Source organism: Gossypium hirsutum, chromosome D01 (assembly GCF_007990345.1).
Source record: "Gossypium hirsutum isolate 1008001.06 chromosome D01, Gossypium_hirsutum_v2.1, whole genome shotgun sequence".
NCBI classification, from domain to species: Eukaryota; Viridiplantae; Streptophyta; class Magnoliopsida; order Malvales; family Malvaceae; genus Gossypium; species Gossypium hirsutum.
The window spans coordinates 64,406,408-64,427,368 of record NC_053437.1 but is presented as its reverse complement, the minus strand read 5'-3'; the positions used below and the strand labels follow the sequence as shown (position 1 = coordinate 64,427,368).

At 31.0% G+C, this 20,961-nt stretch overlaps 2 protein-coding genes and 1 pseudogene across 5 annotated transcripts; 2 read left to right on the top strand and 1 right to left on the bottom strand.

Moving 5' to 3' along the window:
- Positions 1 to 3,867: 3,867 nt before the first annotated feature.
- Positions 3,868 to 8,552, bottom strand: LOC107939904 (phosphatidylinositol:ceramide inositolphosphotransferase 1). 4 transcript variants are annotated; one of them, XM_041087739.1, is made up of 12 exons: positions 8,066 to 8,552; positions 7,889 to 7,978; positions 7,101 to 7,187; positions 6,945 to 7,013; positions 6,782 to 6,862; positions 6,154 to 6,225; positions 6,014 to 6,074; positions 5,814 to 5,916; positions 5,518 to 5,613; positions 5,405 to 5,451; positions 5,201 to 5,328; positions 3,868 to 4,180 (listed from the first exon to the last, which is right to left on the bottom strand). In XM_041087739.1, the coding sequence occupies exons 1-12, from the start codon at positions 8,096 to 8,098 to the stop codon at positions 4,157 to 4,159; spliced, it is 891 nt and encodes a 296-aa protein (XP_040943673.1). In that variant the 5' UTR covers positions 8,099 to 8,552; the 3' UTR covers positions 3,868 to 4,156. The 4 variants fall into 4 exon arrangements, with proteins under 4 accessions (XP_040943673.1, XP_040943672.1, XP_040943675.1 ...); XM_041087738.1 differs by lacking the exon at positions 3,868 to 4,180 and adding an exon at positions 4,973 to 5,118 and having other exon boundaries at positions 8,066 to 8,548; XM_041087741.1 differs by lacking the exons at positions 3,868 to 4,180; positions 7,889 to 7,978 and adding an exon at positions 4,973 to 5,118 and having other exon boundaries at positions 8,066 to 8,550.
- A 3,130-nt stretch (positions 8,553 to 11,682) lies between these two features.
- LOC107939922 (copper transporter 4) lies at positions 11,683 to 12,658 on the top strand. The gene has a single exon (XM_016873309.2). The coding sequence runs from the start codon at positions 11,904 to 11,906 to the stop codon at positions 12,333 to 12,335; it is 432 nt and encodes a 143-aa protein (XP_016728798.2). The 5' UTR covers positions 11,683 to 11,903; the 3' UTR covers positions 12,336 to 12,658.
- A 3,474-nt stretch (positions 12,659 to 16,132) lies between these two features.
- On the top strand, positions 16,133 to 19,221 carry LOC107939912 (rop guanine nucleotide exchange factor 7-like; annotated as a pseudogene).
- The last annotated feature ends 1,740 nt before the right edge of the window (positions 19,222 to 20,961 follow it).

Here is a 20,961-nt window from a genome sequence, read left to right as displayed (position 1 = left end):
ACATAATATAATAATATAAAATGTCTAAAATATATATTAAAATTGAAAAGGTTGATAAGTCTTACGAACCGTTCGAGCCGAGTATTACTAAACTCAAATTTGGCTTAATTAATAACTCGAGCTCCTCGAGTTCCATCTTGGCTCGATAAATAAAGAATTCAGTTCAATTTTTTTCGAATGAAACTCAAGCAGCTTGTGAGCACTAGTGTCTCAATTGACCTCTAATTAAGATTTAACATGAAACATATTTAAAACATGTGAATAAAATTGTAAATGCACCTACCTAAATTATCAAATGGACAACTCAGACATAACGTGTTTAATGTAGAAATTATTTTCTTTTTTTTTTAACATGTTAGATACAAGTTGTCCATACAATATATATACATATACATATTTATAATTTAATTCACGTGTTCTAAATATGCTTATCGCCATATTTGATATGGCATTTAACGTTTAAACTAATGGCTAGATTGATAAAAGGACTTGATTGATATAATATTAATACTTTAAGGATTTAATCAGAATATTTTGAAGTTCAAGGACCAATTTAAAATCTAAGCATAATTAGAGGATGTCTATTAAAATTAACCCTATAATCTATTGAATTTTAGAATTTATCCAACCCCATTCCATAAAAGCTATTTCCCTTTTATTATGCTTTTTCTTCAAATCTCATCATTTGATTTTCCTTTCCCTCTTTTATTTTTAATTTAGATAATATCAAAAGTCAAACAAATCAACGACAAGTAACGTGTTTCATTTGCTCAAAAAGTCAAACAAATCAATGGCGTGGGAAAGCAGATTTTATGTGATTGTCTATCAGTTTGGTCTTTGTTTTTGGTAAAGTTGCATTAACATTTTTTTTTTATACATTTCTAAGCTCCAACTTACAATTTTTATACTAAAGGAGTGTCCAAGTTAAGGGTTAGTGGCAATTTTCTATTCATGGATGGAATAAGGTGAATGTTGATGGTTTGATATGAAATTCTAGTCCAAGAGCGGCCATAGGTAGAGTGGTGAAAGAGCCGAATGAAAGTTGGATGGGGGTTTTGAAATGGTGGTAGGATTGTCAGATATTTTTTAAATTGAAGCTCGAGTATTACTTGAAGGTTTAAAGCATGCTTGGGCACAGGGGTACCGTTAAGTAGAGATTGAGAATGATGATTCTTTACTGATTGTCGTTATACAAAAGGGATTAGCAGTAGCCAATAATTTCAGCGAAGTTAGGCTTATTCAAGACTGATAATTTTGGCAGATCCTAAGAGAAAGTAACAAAGTGATAGATCACGTCGCCAAAGAGGCTCAAGACAAAATGGAACAATTGATTATTTGTAAGAAGCCACTAGATATTGTGAGACATTTATTGGATGAAGATATTCATCGCGCCATGTGTCCATTATTTGAGAGAGATTAGTATTGATGTAACTTTAGCTTTAAGGCTATATCATTTTATTTACCAAAAAAAATTTCTTTTAATGATCTTATTTTGGGTTTAATTATTATGTTAGTTCCTTTATTATCCTAAAATTTGAATCGTGATCTGTCTAGTTTAATATATTTGATATTTTTATAATATTATTAATAAATCTAAATTGATTACACAAGTAATTACCATCCTTGTGATTTTGAAAATAAATTTATTTGGTCATGTGAAAATTCAATCGATCATATTCAATTATTAATAAATTTACATGTCGGTTGAATGATTAAAGGATTAAAATCACAAATAGACCCCTTTTTACTAAGAATCTTGAGAGGGACCAATTCCACAATTTTTTTTCTTTGGATTCACGCTTTTGTTTTTGTAGAAAATGTGGTGCAAGAAATTAAATTGGGAAATATGAGTTCTGCATGAAACAAGAATCATGTTTTATGAAAAATAATCATCTAAAAAATTGTTTCTAAATATACAAATATCATATATATATATATATATATATATATATTGTAGGAATCCATTGAAAAATTGAGTTGCACATCTTACATGAAAAAATATATAATTTGATTTATTTATGCTTGGAGAAATGTTCTTCAGAAAAACGAAAGATGATTTCAAATTTTTATAAGATAAACGTGTCGTAATAGAGATGAGAAAAACTTAAAGTCACAAGAAATAGAATAAAAAGTAGAGATGAAGGAGAGAAACTTATGTTATTCCAGCCCATCCATAACCATATGTAAACATGACTGATCGATTTTTTAAAAAAATTTTATTTTTTTAAGTGATAAAATAAGCTGAAATTCCAATTCTCGTTTTAAAATTTTAATTTTAGTTAAATTATTAAATTAAAATATCGTTTCAATCGAATCATTCTGTTTATGGTTGTAGCCTCTCTACCTTTATGTTATCGATAACCTCTTTAAAACCCATAATTTTAATCATTCTATTATGCTCAAATTTAAAACTTAATCCGATAAAAAGATTGAAATAATAATAATAATAATAGAAAAATAAAGAGTATCATGTCTAACAGGTGGTGACATAATTAATATCACCCACTTATTAGGGTTCAAGAGGACCCTATTTTTGGTCATTCTTTTACATGAAAAAAAAAAACCTAAAGGCCCGGCAATGCATGCAAAAGGAGAAAGTGGTCGTTATTACATGCAACAATGATGAGCACCTTCGGCCCAAAAATTTATCGGATCAAATCGATTTTAAATCAATTTAGATCGGATTAATTTAAGTTTTTATATTTTAAAGTCATTTTAATTAGTGTTTAATAAATTTAAATTGTTACATATTTACGATCTAATCAGGTTAAATTAAGTCGATTTTCGAATTTGTATCAAAATTCACGGGGTAAAAATGAGATAAACTAGTAGTACCAATTTTTCAGAGCTTAAATTGCGGCAGCATTGCTTTTGAGGGCATCAATCATTTCATGCTTACCTAAGTTTATGGAAGAAAAATGGGGCCTCTTTGCCGTCAATTTGTCGACATAAGCACACTCCATAGAGAATCCCACATGGGCAAGCAACACTAGCTGTTGTACAGCACATATACTTGAAAATTTTATTACATTGACAATATATAAAGGTGGATAACATAATTTTATGGTAATTTATATTAATAGTCATTTAATTATTAGTATTTTTTTTTGATCATTCAATTATTTAATTTTGTCTTTTTTAGTCACTGATTAACTAATGGTGGCAGCTTTTAAAATTGACATAATAGCAACTTTAATTCTCAAAATTTATAAATTATGTCGATTTAGTCTTGATTATAATATAACCTTTAACATTTACCCATTATGTAATTTAACTTTTTTTTTCAAATTTCTTTTCCTTTGTAACATTGAAGGTTAATTTTAAAAGAATGAAAAACAATAAAAATTATTATATTGAATTTTGGGATGGTTCCAATTTTTATATATTTTTAATCAATTTAATTGATAATTTATTTTTTAAACTTTTTAAGTGAAAAAGTTGGAAAAAACCATCTTTTAGGGTCATGTATTTCCCAATGTCTTAATTTTTTATCAAAAGATGATTCTAGTTTTCCGAGATGTGTGTAGCTGAGCGCTTATATTCTTTATGTACCAATACCATTAAGATCCCCAAAAATAGAGAATCAAGACCCAATATTTTTGTTGAGGCCTTTTTCTTTCTATCCTTTTTTCCTAGTGATATTTTTTTTATTTATATAATATGGGTAATGACATGTTAGGAACTCTATGCATACAAACACGTACCCTACTCTAGGTTCAACACGTGTTAAATGTTCTCATGCACATATAGATTCGTAGGGAGTAAGCTCGGCGAGCGAACTCTGCCTGCAAACTCAATTTGCGACCCCGGATGGATTTTAGACCAATGGTAATAATTATCCTAACAAGTTTCTATTAGAGAGTGAAATGCTGTTAAAAAAACCCGTGGAAGGTATATTAATTGGAACATTACAAGAAAAAGGGTTTCCCTACAGAAGCAATAAAGACTAAGCAGCCTGGCTACGAAAATAAGCCTTTTTCTTTTTTCCATGTACATCATTGCCCCATTCAAAGGTACTGAAAAAGGGTAAGAATTGTAGACAAGTGGTGGCTCCAGGGTATTGAAATCACCATAGTCATTTTAGTCACAGGAACCAGAGTTTTCAAAGCTTGGCCATAGTTCGTACCTCCTTTTGGGATTTCAGTTCTTTTAAGATTCAAGCACTTCTCACCTGCAAATCCTGTATTGAGAGAGACAACAATTATGTTCCAAATATTCACATTGAATTTGACATAAATCGATATTATAATTTGATCCTCTACTATTAATAGGTCTAAATCAATATGATTGGGATTTTCTTTTACTATTATTTGGTCACAGTCTAGATAATGGGAACATTCAATCGATAAATTTATATGTCAAATGAATGCTTAATGTTGTTTAAGAAAAAATTATTGTCATCACTTTAACAGCAACAACTACCTACTAATAACATTATAATAAAAAAAATAGAGAAACCAAATTATACCAAAATAAAGGGACCGAATCTCAAATTTCACCATGGTAGATGGACTAAAACCAAATAGTACCGTTAGTTGTTGCATTCAAAGAATAATTGAATTTTTTTTACTATTGTTTGGTCATAAAGTGAAGTTTTCAACCATTAATAAATTTAGATGTTCAATGAATGCTTAATGTTGTTTAAGAAAATTTTACTGTCATCACTTTAACAACAACTACCTACTAAAAAGTACAAACATTATAAAAATAGAGGGACCAATTTACGCCAAAATAAAGTAGAAGGACTAGATCTCAAATTTTGCCATGTTAGATGGACTAAAACCATAATTAGACAAAAAAAAAAGAGAACCAATATTTCAAAAGCCACAACAAATGAAAAAAAAAACTATCAACAAGAGAAAAGAAAGAACCAGCATGTACATGTTTGATGCTAATGATAGCTGATGATGGTTTTAAACCAAGAAATAGCAAGTACTGTTTTTTTCTTTTAAGATTTACAAATAAAGTTTACCATTTTTGGAAGAAGCCGAGTCTTTAAATCCAAGAACGATATGGTTTCAAAACAGTCCCCCATTATGGTGTACTGTTCATTGAAGTATCGACCTGGTTTATATTGACATCTTCCAGATTCTTGCCATTACTTTGAGATCTTGGCCTCTAAACAAATTTAGAAAACACTACCAATAAATACCAAGATATCCAAAGAGGGAAAAGAGTTAAACTGATAAAGTTACTGTACCCGATCAGCAGGGTTTACAGAATTCCCGTTCAAAAGTTTGTGATTCTCTTCTTTGGTCCATTTATCTTTATCTTTGGTGCTCAATGGTAACAAAATAAGCGAACTTCCATTAGTTCTGCCGGACAATTCTGCAGTAAAATGTTAGTGTTAGAACCACTCCAAAATGCCATGACCGAAGTTAGATAAGATCGAAACATTTCTAACCTGGCAATTTCTTGTCTACGAAGAATACCACTAAATTAACAGTATACCTGCAGAAAACAAAAATGAAGTTTAGTTATGTATAAATAAAAAATTTTGGGAGTTTGCTTCATTACCAAGCGACAACTACGTCAACTGTGTAATGTTTGCGAGATGCTACAATCAAGAGACTTTGAATAATAGCTATCGACCAACCAAATTGCTTTATACATCTGCAATTGTACAAACGATATCGTTAGAAACCAATCAATTTGTTTACTCATATGTAATGTCTACAGAGCAAAGCTAGGATGATTAGTGCATTGATTATATACGAGAAAACCGATCAAACATACTTAGGGGACAACTACAGCCATACTTAGGAAATAGGATGACTCATCCATTGATTAAATACGAAAAAACCATGCTTTACCTTCGTGTGCCGTATTTCTGATAGGTGAGAACAAAGACGAGGGTGAAGATCATGTGTGACGAAAAAATCAAGTCACCACAGCCATATATTACACCTTGAGGAACTGCAAATTTGACAATCAAATGAGTATATGCTTAAAGAACGTATCTATGTTTTTTAAAAACAATAAATCAAGAGTTCAACAAAAGAAAAATACAAACAATTAATTACAAGGACTTCTAGCACACCATCCGGTTCTGGCAATCTAGCAAGCTTTGAACCCTGCAACAAAGTTATTTACTAAAACGATAAAACCAATCTGTTTTCATTTGTTACATTAACCCCCAGAGAACAAATATACCGGTCGGCAATGGTAATTTGGACCAGGAAGCTGAGTAGAATAGAAAGTGAAAATTCGGAGAGTCTGAGAAACCTGCAACAAATAAATAAATGAAACAAACAACTATTAAGTAAAATTACAGAGGAAATGCTAAAGGTTTCTGATTTATCAAGATTTGCACCAAATTAGTATAGATGAACAACTTCAGCATCGAGTTCAATTTTTACTGGACCGGTCATTGATGAAAACGGTACTTCCAATGGATAGACAGGGATGAAGACAAAGGGGGGCAAGCAGTGGCCTTGGTCCCCCAAAATGGTAGATTTCCATTTAGTCCCTTAAATTTTTATGAAATTACATGTTAGTATAATGGTAAATTTGTGCTTTGGCCCCCCAATAATTTATGATTCATTTCTAGCCCCCCTAAAGCAATTTTCTGGCTTCATCCCCGTGGATAGAAACCTTTGGTCAAAGATAAAAAAGGGTTTTGTACCAACAATTCTGAAGTTGATTCTCACTCAAACATGGTAACATACATTAGCAAAATATGAAAAACAAAGAACCTTAAAACTGCTTTAGTAAAGGAACCTATGGTGGGTGCATATTTATCACCAGAACAAAAGGGAAAGACTAATGCATTAGCACTTACAACTAAATATGCTAGCACCCTGCACCAAATTTGAACCGTATAGAACTTTTTGACCTTGACAACAAAAGGATGGAAAGTCCACTGCAAATATCAATTCATGCATTAGAAGTGGAAACAAAAATGATGCTACTCAAACTGAAACTAATGAGGAATATAACTTTACCAAGAAAAATGATAGAAAGACAAACATGAACACTGTCTCACTAATGTAGGCTTTATCTTGTCCCAGCTCCTAAATTTACAAGAAAATTAAGTATATGAAACTTGTACATCATGGAGATATAAGCAAAAGGGAAAAACAGAAGAAACTTGTACTTACTGGAAGAAGAAAGAATCCAAGATCCTGTAGTGTCGGTCCAGGCTGGTGTAGATAATGAACTCCTCGAGCGGCTACACCGTGTATGTACTTCAGAGAGCAAAATGCACATTTCAGTACCAAAATAAAAAGGCCAGATATGACTATAATTAAGTATACTTGAACTTTGTAACGCATAAACACACACTAAACAATCTCAAATGACCCTGAAATTCTTTCGAGAAAGAGAGTAAAAGTAACAACTTAAACCCTAATTCAAATGCTACATTTCAGTACCAAAACAGAAGGCCAAAAAATGAACATAATTAAGTATACTTGAACTTTGTAACACATAAACACACCCTAAACAAACACGAATGACCTGAAATTCTTTCGAGAATCAGCATAAAAGTAACACCTTAAACCCTAATTCAAATGCTACATTTCAATACCAAAACAAAAGGCACATAAACACACACTAAACAATCTCAAATGACCCGATATTCTTTCGAGAAACAAGATAAAAGTAACACCTTAAACCCTAATTCAAATGCTAGATTTCATACCAAAACAAAAGGCCAGAAAATGACTATAATTAAGTATTACTTGAACTTTGCAACACACAAACACACATTAAACAATCTCAAATGACCCAAAAGTCTTTCGAGAAACAGCATAAAAGTATCACCTTCAACCCTAATTCAAATGCTAAAACAATGCCATAAGCTTAGATTTCTCTAAGTATTACAATTCACCATATACTAATCTCTTCATAAAATCAAGCATCTACTAAAAAAATGCAGAAAATGAACCTGAAAAACGAAACCGGCAATAATGTATTTCCAATTGTCTATAAAAAGATTGCTCTCTGCACTTGTTTCTGCACAAATTCTCTTCCATAACTACAAATAAATTTTTTTAAAAATACCAAATCAAAAACCCTGAAAAAACCTCATATAGAACGAACCATAACAAACACAGACACCCACCTTTGAAGCTTCGCGACCAATGTAAAGCGTCATCTTGTAATCGTTTACCAATCAGTTCCATAGTACTTCAAAACAACCCAGTTCTGATCAACATCATTTAAAAACTAAATTAAAGTCCTCAAATTTTTTTTTAAAACAAATGGTTATCTTATTATTCTCTTTCTCTGCTTCCTTCAATGTAGCCGATTCTTGAAACGATCAAAGACTCGGCGATTTACGATCAAGAACAAAAACCCAAAAGGAAGAACAAAGAAAGAGAATCAAAGTAATGGGAAATGGGTTGGTATTAAAGGTCTTTCTTCTCCTCGGGTTTTGATATAAATGAAATGGAAAATTTTTGTTTCTTTTTTTTCATTTTTTTTTGCTAAAAATTGTAACAATAAAGAGAAAAACGGAACAATAAAACAGCGAGGGTAACACGGAGAAGCCGTTCAGAAGGGTTTTTTTTTAACAATTAGCCCAAACACCGTAGCAGCAGCTAGCAAGTTGAGTTGTATTTAGAAACTTTACTGTATTAAGGTTAGGGATGGCTTTGTTAACTAATTAATGTTTGGCGGTTAATTTAGGTGAATTGATTTAGGGCTTAAAATTTTAGGACATTTCGGTTACTTTTTTTAGTTTTGTTTTGTTAGATTTAATTTTAGGTTTAGGTGGTTTTAGATTGTAATGTTGGGGTAATTATAGGTTTTTATTCTGATCTCGAACTCGAGTTATTTTGGGTTTAAATTATTTTAATTTTGGATGGTTTTAAATTTTGATAATTTTGGATTAAAGTTATCTCTTTTCTTTTTTTTTGTCAAAATTGAGTTGGAATGAGTGGATACGTGTTGAGTAGCTGGACTTTTAGTTCGGGATAAAACAGTTAGGTTTAATGATGATAAAACGAGATTAGACTAGTAGAAAACATACACATGCATACATGTTAGTTATACTTAAAAGCTTATCAGGAGTTAATTAGTCAACAATTTAATTGGGAAATAAATAAAAAGCTACTATTTTTTCAAAGTAAATTATATTATTAAGGGGTGTTTTAATCTTTTTTATATTTTATATAAAAATTAATGATAATTAGATCTGATTATGGTCGGGTCATTCAATCTGCTTGAAAAGTGGAAGAGTTTGGGCAAAAATATAGGTCTTAAAAATAGGTTTGCACAAAAAAAAATGGTCGTTTATAAAATGAGTCGGGCATCAATAGGCTTTTTTGGCTTATGCTCAGCCTGAATTTACAAAAAAAAAAATTGTTGTTATTTTTCCATTGTTTTGCTCTGCTTTTTTTCATTGTTTTATTATTATTTCACTATTATATTGTAACTATTTTGTTGTTATTGTTTGAATATTATATAATTATCATTTTATTGTTAATTTTACAACTATTTTGGAGGCATTTGTTTGTTAGTTAAATTGCACATATCTTAGTGTTATCTAAATATATAGATTTTTTTTAATTTATTTTCAATTTTTTAGAAAACATTTATTTTAATGTTTTTAGTGTATTTGATATATTATATTTTTTAAATTTATTTTTCTATAAAAATAATATAAAAATTTTTAATATAGACTACCGTGCTGAGCTCGAATTTTAGCTTTTTTTATCTGTGTTGGGTTTGGGCAAAATTTTAGGCCCATTTTTTTGGTTGAGTCGAGCCTATCAAATGGGCTTGAAATGTTGTTATGACCCGACTCGGGCCATGATCACCTTTGATGATAACCCACACCTGAAGGAATTTAAACACAGGACACTAGTTTCTAAATTAAAACTCAGTTGAGAAATAATAATAATAAACTATTATTTTTAAAAGTAAGTTATATTGTCATGAGAGTGTTTTAATCGTGCTAAATTTGTTTAATGGTCAAATTATCTATTCAAACTCCAAATTATACTTTAAATTCGTGAGGGTTTAAATAAAAATATTAGATAAAAATTGGGCTTGTACAAAACAATTAAACCCAATCAGAATATAAATCGAGCTTGAACTCTAACATTATAATATTAAATTAAAAACTAATGTAACTTTCTAAAAAAATTTTGACAAGTCTAAAAAAAAGTTTGGGTTAACCATTTACAATATAGATGTACTTAAATAACTTTGAGACTCATATTTTAAATTGAATCAAACTTGGGCAAATATGAATTTTGTTAATATCATATTAGATTTTGTCACACCTATGATGCTGGTGGAATGAAATATTTGATATTAAAAATATTTTTTTAAAAATTATTTAATAATAAATATAGGTGGAATGGTAATGAATTTGTACTTTAATATTATTGAATACACATTCAAACTTCAAATTTGTAATTTTTTATTCATTTTATTTAAAAATTTTATAAAAGTGTCATATAATATTGTTAATAATAATTTAAAATAAGTGATATTTTATAATTTCATAATTGAATTGTGATCCGATTAAGGGTGTCACAAACTTAATAAAGTGTTTAAATATTAAATATATATATATATATAGTAATGGTATAGGTTCAACTTATATGTGATCATGGGTCGGGCCGGGTTCAGGCGGGTTGGGACAAAATCTTAGGCCCTTTGCCCGAGCCTATAAAATGAGTCTAAAATTTTGTCCCAAGCTCGACCTAGATAAAAATACTAAAACCCGAGTCCGGCTTAGCCCATATTAATTGATTTTTATAATATTATTTTTATATAAAAGCAAATTTTGGAAAAAAAACATAATACATCAAATACATTAAAAATTTAAAATAAATATTTTCCAACAAATTAAAAATAAATTAAAAAATATTTATACTTAAATAATACTAAAATAGATGCAACTTAACAAGCAAATGCCTCTAAAATAATAGCAAAATTAACAATAAAACAATAATTATACAATATCCAAACAACAAAATAGTAACAATATAATAGTGAAATAGTAGCAAACCAACAACAAAACACAACAACAAAACAATAGAAACAACAACAATTTCTTTTTTTTCTGCAAATTCGAGCCGAACCCGGACCAAAAAAGCTTACCCAATGCCTGACCCATTTAAAAAACGAGTCTTATTTTTTTCCCAAACCCTCTCACTTTTCGGGCGGACCGAGTCAGATCTAGTTCAACTCTCCCCATATGCAATTTTTTATTGATTAAAAAAAAAGATCAAAGTACTTTTAAATAATAGTATAGATATAAGCTTGATACGAACTGAATTTACCCGACCCATTAACATCTCTAAAGATGTGTTTAGTATTGTTTTTAAAAAAATATTTTTTTGACAAAAAAATATTTTTGAGATAAAAATATTCCTAAACAAACTATTTTTTTGAAAAAAAATACTATTTACTAACAGAGGCGATCATAATGATTTTGAGAAAGTTTGATTTCTCCCTTTTAAATTTAATTAGACCTCCTTACAATTTTTAAAACTCATTACACCTTTTAATTATTTTAAAATTTTTAATCAAGATTTATTAAAATTTCTAAAAATTCTCATTAATCTAAAAAAAATTAAATATACCCTCGATTTAAAAAATTATTAAATTCCTAATTTTTTTTTTTTAGAAAAAATACCTCAGCCACTTTATTGAAGATGGCATTTAATAAAGCCGGAACATTTTTCCTAAAACAAAACTCAGGAGGACAGAACAGAGTAATAGGACTCAAAATAAAGCTAAAGTGTATATATTATATATGGAAAAAGAGGGAATAAAATCTGAAAACCTCTGCTGTAGCAGTTCATTCGGTCCGTGTGAACTTGGAAAATGCCAGTTCCATGTTGGGATTGCTTTCAAATGAGTTTTTCAGGAGATTCCAATTCACTTCTCTTTAAAATCCCATCACAGTTGTATTCAAAATCCCATAAAAAACTAGTACGAAGATGGCGAACATGGCCGAAACCACGTCGGCTTGGAACACGACGGGCCTGCACGTTCACCGGAAATCCTTGCTACACATGAGTTTCTATTGGGGTCATAAATCCGAAATCCTTTTCTCAGGTTGGCCCGGTTGTAATTCGGGCATGTACGCATTAGCCTTGATCTTGGTATTTGCACTAGCCATGGTCGTGGAATGGCTCTCTTATTGCAGCATCATCAAGCCCGGAGCTAATAAAGTCGCCGCCGGGTTCTTCCAGACCGCGATGCACACGGTGCGAGCCGGGTTGAGTTACATGGTGATGTTGGCCGTCATGTCGTTTAATGGCGGCGTTTTTCTTGCCGCCGTTTTCGGACATGCGATCGGGTTCTTGGTTTTCGGAAGTAAAGCTTTTAGAAAAGCTGAAAAAGTGCCTGACCTTCCTCCTAGGAAGTAGGGAAATGAAATGATGAGTTTATTTTCAAGTCTGATACAAGTTTGTTCTCAATTTTAAGTATTGATTTGCTTGAAGTGTTTTTTGGTTAATAGTTTTTTGTTTTCATCTCTCTTTCATGGTTCATGCTTCGGATTCGTTATGGATTGTCTAAGTTTCACTTTGAGTTGATAGATTTATGTATGGATTAAGGACATAAGATATCCTAAATTTTGGGTTTTGCTACTGCATTTATTAAATAAAGTATTGTTCTCTAAAATCAGTATAGTATAATTGTGCCACATCATCACTTATTTTTCTATAAAATTATAGTTTTTAGGTTGTGACATGGCATGATATCAAAGTAACACACCATCACATGGACCAAAATTAAGAAAACTATCAAATTCTAGAACTAATGTGGACTAAAAAATAAGTTTAGAGACAAAATTGAGAAAAAGATGTTAAGTTCAAGAGCTAAATGTTGCTATACCTTAAATAAGACATGTATTAGTAAAAGTACCAAGAAAGTCTTTATACTAAGAGTCGGGTTGCATTTTGTCCCCTCTACTCAAAAAATAAACAAGTTAGTCCCTATAATTTATATCAAAGAAAAACTGGTCCTTCTGTTAAGATTTCATCCATTTCAACTATTCCCTATACGCTAAAATGAGGTACACGTGACACGCCACGTGTTACTGTTTTGTTATGCCGTCAACTAAGCTTGTATTCAACAGTACAAATGGATGAAAATTTTAATAGAGAGGACCAATTTAGTATTTGATTTAACATACATGGATTAATTCATTATTCTTTTAGTGAATGGAGTAAAATGCAATTTAGCTCTTAATATAGAGACCTTCTTTATATTTTACCCCTTTAATAGTATTACTAAGACCCAAAACAGCTTGAGAATCAAGTTTTTGTTCTTTCTTTTTTAATCCCTCTAATGACTTTTCAAATTAGAAATCAACATCAACCAAAGACTAAAATATATTTTTTGTTGGACCAACCGCATTAACCAAAGATAAGTGACCACAAGATTCTAAAGCCTTATAAGGAAAGTTAGAAAAAGGCTAAGTGGTGTGTGTTAAACAAAGGGATTTCATTACATAAATAATTATGAGATCTTAAACTTCAAATTTCAATGTCATTTTTCCCAATCATTCTCAATGTTAGCTGTGAGGAAAAAATATTTTGATTTTCTCTTAATTCTCAAATCAATCCTTAAAAGAAGTTGTTTTCCAACTTGGGTTTTCACTTTTGCAAGCAAAGAAAGAAACAACATAAATTAATGAATTATTTGAAATATTGATGGTATATAATTCTATATATAGTTTTATTTAGACCTGTTTATGGGTCGGGTTACTAGTCCAAGCTCGCTCGAAATTCAGGAGGATTTGGGTAAAAATATTAGGTCCGAAAATAAATTTGGGTAAAAAAAATTTAGGTCCCTTTAAGCCCAACCCTTTTTTAAGTTATACTTTATATTGTGTTATTTTTAAACCTTATGAAATTAGAACACATTAAAAAAAATAAAGTTATACTAAATATATAATACTACTATAGTGTAAACATTAAAATAATGTTAAGATTACTATATAAAAAATTTCAATAAATAAAAATTGTATAAAAATATTGAATATTAAAATAATATAATATAAATATTTAAAAAAATTAAAAATAATATGGGCGGGCCTTAAATGGGCTTGGATTAGTCTTTTGCAAAAATGAGCAAGTTTGGTTTAAACACATATTTTAGACCAGAGCAAGCTTGGGTAAGAATAAAGTGTGTCAATATTATGCTTAAGACTGGCCCGACACGACTCATGAATACCTCTAGTTTCATTTAATTAGGAATAAAGGTAGCAAAAATTGAAAGTCATAATTAAATTATAAATATTGGGAATTGACCTGTCCATGAGTTGAATGGTCTGCTTGGTCTTATCAACCCAACTCAACTTGAGTCGAGCTTGGACAAAGATTTTTGTGTTCGAGTTGATCCAACTCTATCCAAACTAAATTTAAATAATTTTTAATTATAAAAACATATAAATATTAATGTAAGACAATATATTTGAGCAAGTCGAACTTGAACCCGAACTTTAGAATTTTTTTTTAAAATCGACGCTCAATCTAGCTTGGCTCACAAACACCCTCTACCATATAATTTTTCTTAAAAAAAAATTCAAGGACTTAACAATAAATTTACCAATTTTGAACCAAATCCTCTTCCTTCCCTTTGGCCTTTGGCCTATCATTAATTTAAAAAAAAAATCAATTTAAATGACTTTATTTATTTTTTGTTACAAAAAGAAAGTTGAACTGCAGTGTTCAATAGAAAAAACTAAAAATAGACTTATTTAGTACTTATCTTGTAGGATTGCATCATGCACCGCCGAAGGTGATTGAGCAAATACAAGCAATCCCATTGTATGTCTTCAGACCTCCTTAGCTATAGTATCAACTACTATATTTGATATTCTTGACATAAACCAAAGTTTAAGATACCAATCATTCGTCGTACAATTACAAATCTCTAACTCCAATCAAGAGCTTCCTCCTCTCTCATTTCTTAATATCAAATCCATCGCCATTTTACTGACACTCTCAATTACCAATCATTGCACCCTTATTCTCATGCCAATATTTACTTTTAATAGCATATCAATGTTTATGGTTGTCAATACATTAAATTTAAATATTAAATTAAACCAATCTTTTATGAAAGAAAACAAGATTTGACCAATTTGATTTGGATTAGGAAAAAGAAGATTCCTAGTTGTCAAATTTCAAATGCCAAAGGGGATATTTGCATGAATGACCATACAAAAGTGGAAAATAACTTACATAAGCATATCATAAAGTGAATATTATTCTTACTTTACATGTTTTGAAATTTGAAATTATTTTTCTTTTTAAATTCAAGATGGCCATGAAAAAGGGTTGTCAGGTAACTTCAAGAACTGGCAATAAAGTAAAAAAAGAAAATGAAAGATTTGAACCTCAAATATGGTAGACATAATGGATAGGATCCGTCGGCTACACGACTTCCCATCACCTTACTTTTAGGTTGATTTTAAAAAATCCAAAAAAAAAAAATTTTGGAAACTTGGGAGGTCTTTAGATGTTTTGGTCTAATTATTGTTTTAGTCCCTTGCTGAAATTTGCATTTAATCCTTTAATTTGGTATAATTTGATTTTACTACTTTTATTATAATGTTATTAGTAGATTCAAATCGATAATATTGTTAGGTGTTGCCCCTAAAACAATTATGTGAATTTTCTTCTTTCGAACAATTTTAGCATTCGGTTGACATGTAAATTTATTGTTGGATGAACATTGTTAATTGGATTTAGCCCTAATTGTGTGATCGAATAATAGTAAATAGGGGCAAAACTATAATTTTTGGAGGGTCGAAATTGAATTATAAATTTTATAAGAGTCAAAATACAATTTTACCTTTGTATTAACTTATAAGTTTATAGCTTTTAAAATGACTAAATGAAAATTTTATCATTCTTAAAAGGGTTAAAATAAAAGTTTACCATGTATTAACTTATAATTATACAAATTTTAGGGATTAAACCCTACCTGCCCTTGACAGTAAACAAATCTACATCATCAATTTAACAACTAATGATAACAATATAAAATAGAGGACCAAATAACTATGTCAAATTAAGACAGAAATTTTATCTAAAATTTTAGTATAATAGAAGGACTAAATCAACAATTGGACCAATAGCTTTTGAGTTATCATGCAAGACTCCCACATGTTTGTCACAATATAAAGGAAAAATAAAACCCATACCAAAATTCTCTTCATTTATTTATTGTTTTTAACTTCCAATTTGCCCCATTGAAGCAGACATGGTTACAACCTTATGGATGGATATTTCACCCACCAACAACAAATAGTTCCACCCAACACCACATTATCACCAACAACAGCATTGCCAGTTCAAGCCTTGTTTGTCTTCACCAAAGCCTAAAGCTGACAGCTTTTGGGTTTCAAAATCTGTTACCAGCTTGTGTTGCAGAGACATAGACACAAACAGCTCTTGCTTGCAGAGGCTAAAGCATAGTGGCAATAAAGCTGAAATGGAGGACTTGGTTGAAAAAAACCGAAGCTTTGTAGATAAAAATGAAAACTTCGTTGAAAATGGGATGCAATTGGGTACATCTGCAGTGTTGCTTGAAGACAAGGGTTGTGAAAGTAGTTCAAGTTCTGATATTTTGACAGCAGAAACAAAGAGCAACAAAGAACACAGTGACAGTAGTTCCTGCTCCACTTCTAGTTGTAGTGAAGATGCAAAGGAGGCCCCATTGGATGATACAAAATTAAAGAAACAAAGCTCCACAATTTCAGGTAAATAGTGTATTTATGTATGTATGTATCTATGTATGTGTGTGTGTGTGGCCCTCATTTTACTTGCTTGAATCATTATGCTAATGTGTCTGGTTTTAATGGGTTTTTAGAGATTGAATTGATGAAGGAAAGATTTGCTAAATTGCTGCTTGGTGAAGATATGTCTGGTTGTGGAAATGGTGTTTGCACAGCTTTGGCTATTTCAAATGCCATCACCAATCTTTGTGGTATGCTATTGCTAACAATGGTTTCTTTCTTTGGGTAAATTAAGTTGGTAGTAACTCAATTATTAGTAAATTAATTTTTACCCAATTATTTATTAGCATTTAAAAACTTTAACCCGCAATATTTATAAATTATATCAATTTAATTTTGATTCTAAAAAATTTTTACACAATGTGTAAACGTTGAGGGTTAGATTTTTTAAATCAAGACTAAATTGACACAATGTATAAATATTGAGGGTTAAAGTTGCTCTAATGCCAATTTTAAAAGTTACCATCATTAGCCGGTTGGTGATCAAAAAAGAAAAAAATCGAATAGTCGGATGATCATTTTGTAACTTTTCATCATAGTTAGGCGATTAAAAAAGAAATTTACTAATAATTAGGTGACTACTAGTGTAAGTTATCCTTTTTTTAATCAAATTTTCAACGTGAGCATTTGTTTTATGATTTGGTATTGGCTGCTTTAACTTTGTAGCCACCCTATTTGGGCAAATGTGGAGGCTAGAACCGGTTCCGGTTGAGAAGAAATAGATGTGGCGACGAGAGATCGAATGGCTTCTTTGTGTTAGTGATCACATTGTTGAATTGGTACCTTCATTTCAGACTTTTCCTGATGGAACTAAGCTTGAGGTAAAAGCTAGATAAGCGAACATGTTTTTATTCGGTATTGATGCAATGCGATTGAGAAAATTGGACAACATGCTCCCCAAGCAATTCGAATGCCATTGACACCAAAATCATCTGTGATTTTCAGGTCATGACTTGTAGGCCTCGATCGGATCTTTACGTTAACCTCCCTGCATTGAGAAAATTGGACAACATGCTTCTTGTAAGATCGTTTGATTCTCGTTTCCATGCGGTAATGATTTGGTTTTGTTGATATGAACAACATTGTTGCAGGAAATACTAGATAGCTTTGTCGATACCGAGTTTTGGTATGTTGATCAAGGGATAGTAGCCCCGGAAGCTGATGGATTGATGAACTGTTTCGGAAAAGCCCTTCAACGACAAGAGGAAAAATGGTGGCTTCCCGTACCTCGAGTACCTCCAGGAGGCCTCGATGATAGTTCACGAAAGCAATTGCAACATAAACGGGATTGCACGAACCAGATACTAAAAGCTGCAATGGCTATCAACAATGTTACTCTTGCTGATATTGAAGTCCCCGAATCGTATTTGGAAGCACTTCCAAAGGTAATAAGTTTTTGGGTTTACGCTTTCTCGGGCGTGTTGATTTCTTGGTTGTTAAGTTTTCTTGTTCCGAATGTGTTTCAGAACGGTCGAGCCAATTTAGGTGATGTCATTTATCGACATATTTCATCAGATATGTTTACACCCGAATGTCTTCTCGATTGCCTTAATTTGTCCTCCGAACATCAAGCTATAGAGATTGCCAACCGAGTGGAGGCCTCGATGTATTTATGGCGTAAAAGGCCTGTCAACAATGCAGCCCGGTCGAGTTGGGAATTGGTCAAGGACTTGATGGTTGATGTAGACAAGAGAGACATACTCGCGGACCGAGCTGAGAGCCTCCTCCTTTGCTTGAAGCAAAGGTTCCCCGGTCTTCCTCAAACTACGTTAGATATGACCAAAATTCAATACAACAAGGTATGTTTCGATAAATCCCGATAACAACATCCGTTCTTACCAAGCTAGTACTTACAAAAAGTCGTTACGGTGTTGATTAGGATGTTGGGAAATCGATTCTAGAAAGCTACTCGAGAGTGTTGGAGAGCCTTGCACATAACATTGTTGCACGTATCGACGATCTGCTCTACATAGATGACTTAACGAAACATTCGGAGCAATTCTCTTCGCTGTTACGAGCCGGTTTAATAGGTCCAAAGAGTGTTTCAAGCACACCTTATAGAACAACATTTACCACCCCAAACTTTTCACCGGCACAGCTAGCTAGCCCCGCCAAGGGGGATAGATCATCATTTTCCGCAAGCATCAAAATCGCACATCGCAACATGGGTGCGAAGAAGGTCTTGACGGATTATCTTAGTATCAATTTAAGCACGAAAGAATCAAGTTCGAGCACTTATCAAGAAACATCGGTATCGTTTGAACATCGAAATGAGGAGCCGGTTCCAGAGAAAGAGCAGTGAGATTGTTTGCCATGAAGCCCGATTTTCGGCGAAAACTGTTGTTTCAGTTGAATCTATTTGGTAGGAACTGGGAGATGCTTGAGAATGTTTCAACATTTACACATTTGTGTAACTTGTATCCTTTGTAGATATTAAAAAAATTAATAAAGAGTTAATATAATTTTTGACCCCTGAACTTGGCAACTAAGTTCAGTTTGGTATCTGTATTTTTTCTTTTAGTCTATTTTGACACTTGAACTTAACAATTAAGTCCATTTTGATCACTGGACTAGAAAAATATAAAGTTTGATGATGTAGTGTCACATCGCCACTTGAAAAAAATTAAAAATTTAGATAAAATTTCACTTTTTCAAGTGATAATGTAGTCAAATTTCAGAGTGTCATATTCAATATTTTAATAACTACATCTCATGATTAAAAAGATTAGACCACTGGTTCCCAATTCAATCAATTCGACTGTTGGCCGAACAATAATTAAATAAATAATTAAATTTTTATAAAAATTTAAAAAATTAAAATTAAAAATTTTATTAAACCGATTCAACTTGTTCAATTGTCGTTTTCTATCTTGATTTTTTATTTTTATCAATTTCAAGCAATTTTCGGGTCAATTGGTTCAACACCTATGTTCAAACCATTATATCGATCAGTTCTCAGTCGGTTTATCTGATCCGGCCTTGTTCCATTAACACCAGTCATGTCATCAGATCTTGGAAAAACTTAAATTTAGGGATAAAAATGAATTTAATTGTTAAGTTCAAGGATCGAAGTGGACCAAAAAAGTACAAACACCAAAATGAACTAATTGCCAAATTTAGGGGTAAAAAATTATATTATCCTAAAAAAATATCATTGCAGGCATTGCTAGTAGCACAAAAACGTGAGCGGCAGGATTCAAACATGCGCGGGCAAAGCCCACATTATTTCTAGTCATGCCCGATAACCATTCTGGCACGCCCACTCCAAATTATTGAGAGAGTTTTGTTAAATTTAACTTTTAGTATAATTTATTTTGACTAGACTTGGATGAAATTAGGTAAAAGTACTATGGCGACCCAAGTACTAAGAGTTAAATTGCATTTTGTCCCCTCTATAAAAAAGTAGGCAAAATAATTCTACACGTTAGATCAAAAAGTAAATCGATCTTTCTATTAAAAAATTCATCTATTTCTACCGTTAAAAACCAATCTTTATACAACTATTATATTAGGTACACGTGATACGCCATAGGTCATAGTTTGGTTATTCTATTAGCCACGCTAGTTTTTAACAATATAAACGGATGAAAATTTTAATTTTGCTCATTGATTTAATGTACAAAGACTAATTTACTCATTTTTGTGTAGAGAGACAAAATATAATTTGACTTCTCTCTATAATACTTTTACCGTGAAATGATTTTTGGTAAGTAAATATCGATTTAATCTTAATTTGAGTTCGAATAAATTAAAATTCAATTTGAATGAATTTAATTAACATTTTATGATAAAATCAAATTAGATTGAGTATAAGTTTAAATTAATTAGAATTAAGTTTTGAAAGTTGAGAAATGCCATCAATATATGATTTATTGTAAAGTAAAAATGATGTTTAATAAAATAATATCTCAAAAGCACTTGTTTAATATTTTTTAATAAATAAGGTAAAATATATGTATAACACAATTTTAAAATTGTTTACATATTATAATAAGTTATTTTAATATTAGTGAAGTAAATATTTTTTTCCTAATATTATAAAAGAGGTTATAATGGAGAGTTTAGAAGAAATTACTTATAACATAGTTGTTAGTAGGGGTGAGTATTTGATTAAGTCAAAAAATTTTAAGTTAATTGAGTTGACGAATCCCATTTTAGCAACCGAACTCAATTTAAAAATTTTTCGAATCGAATCAAATCGAGTCGAGTTAATGAATTCTATTATTTATACTCATTATTGC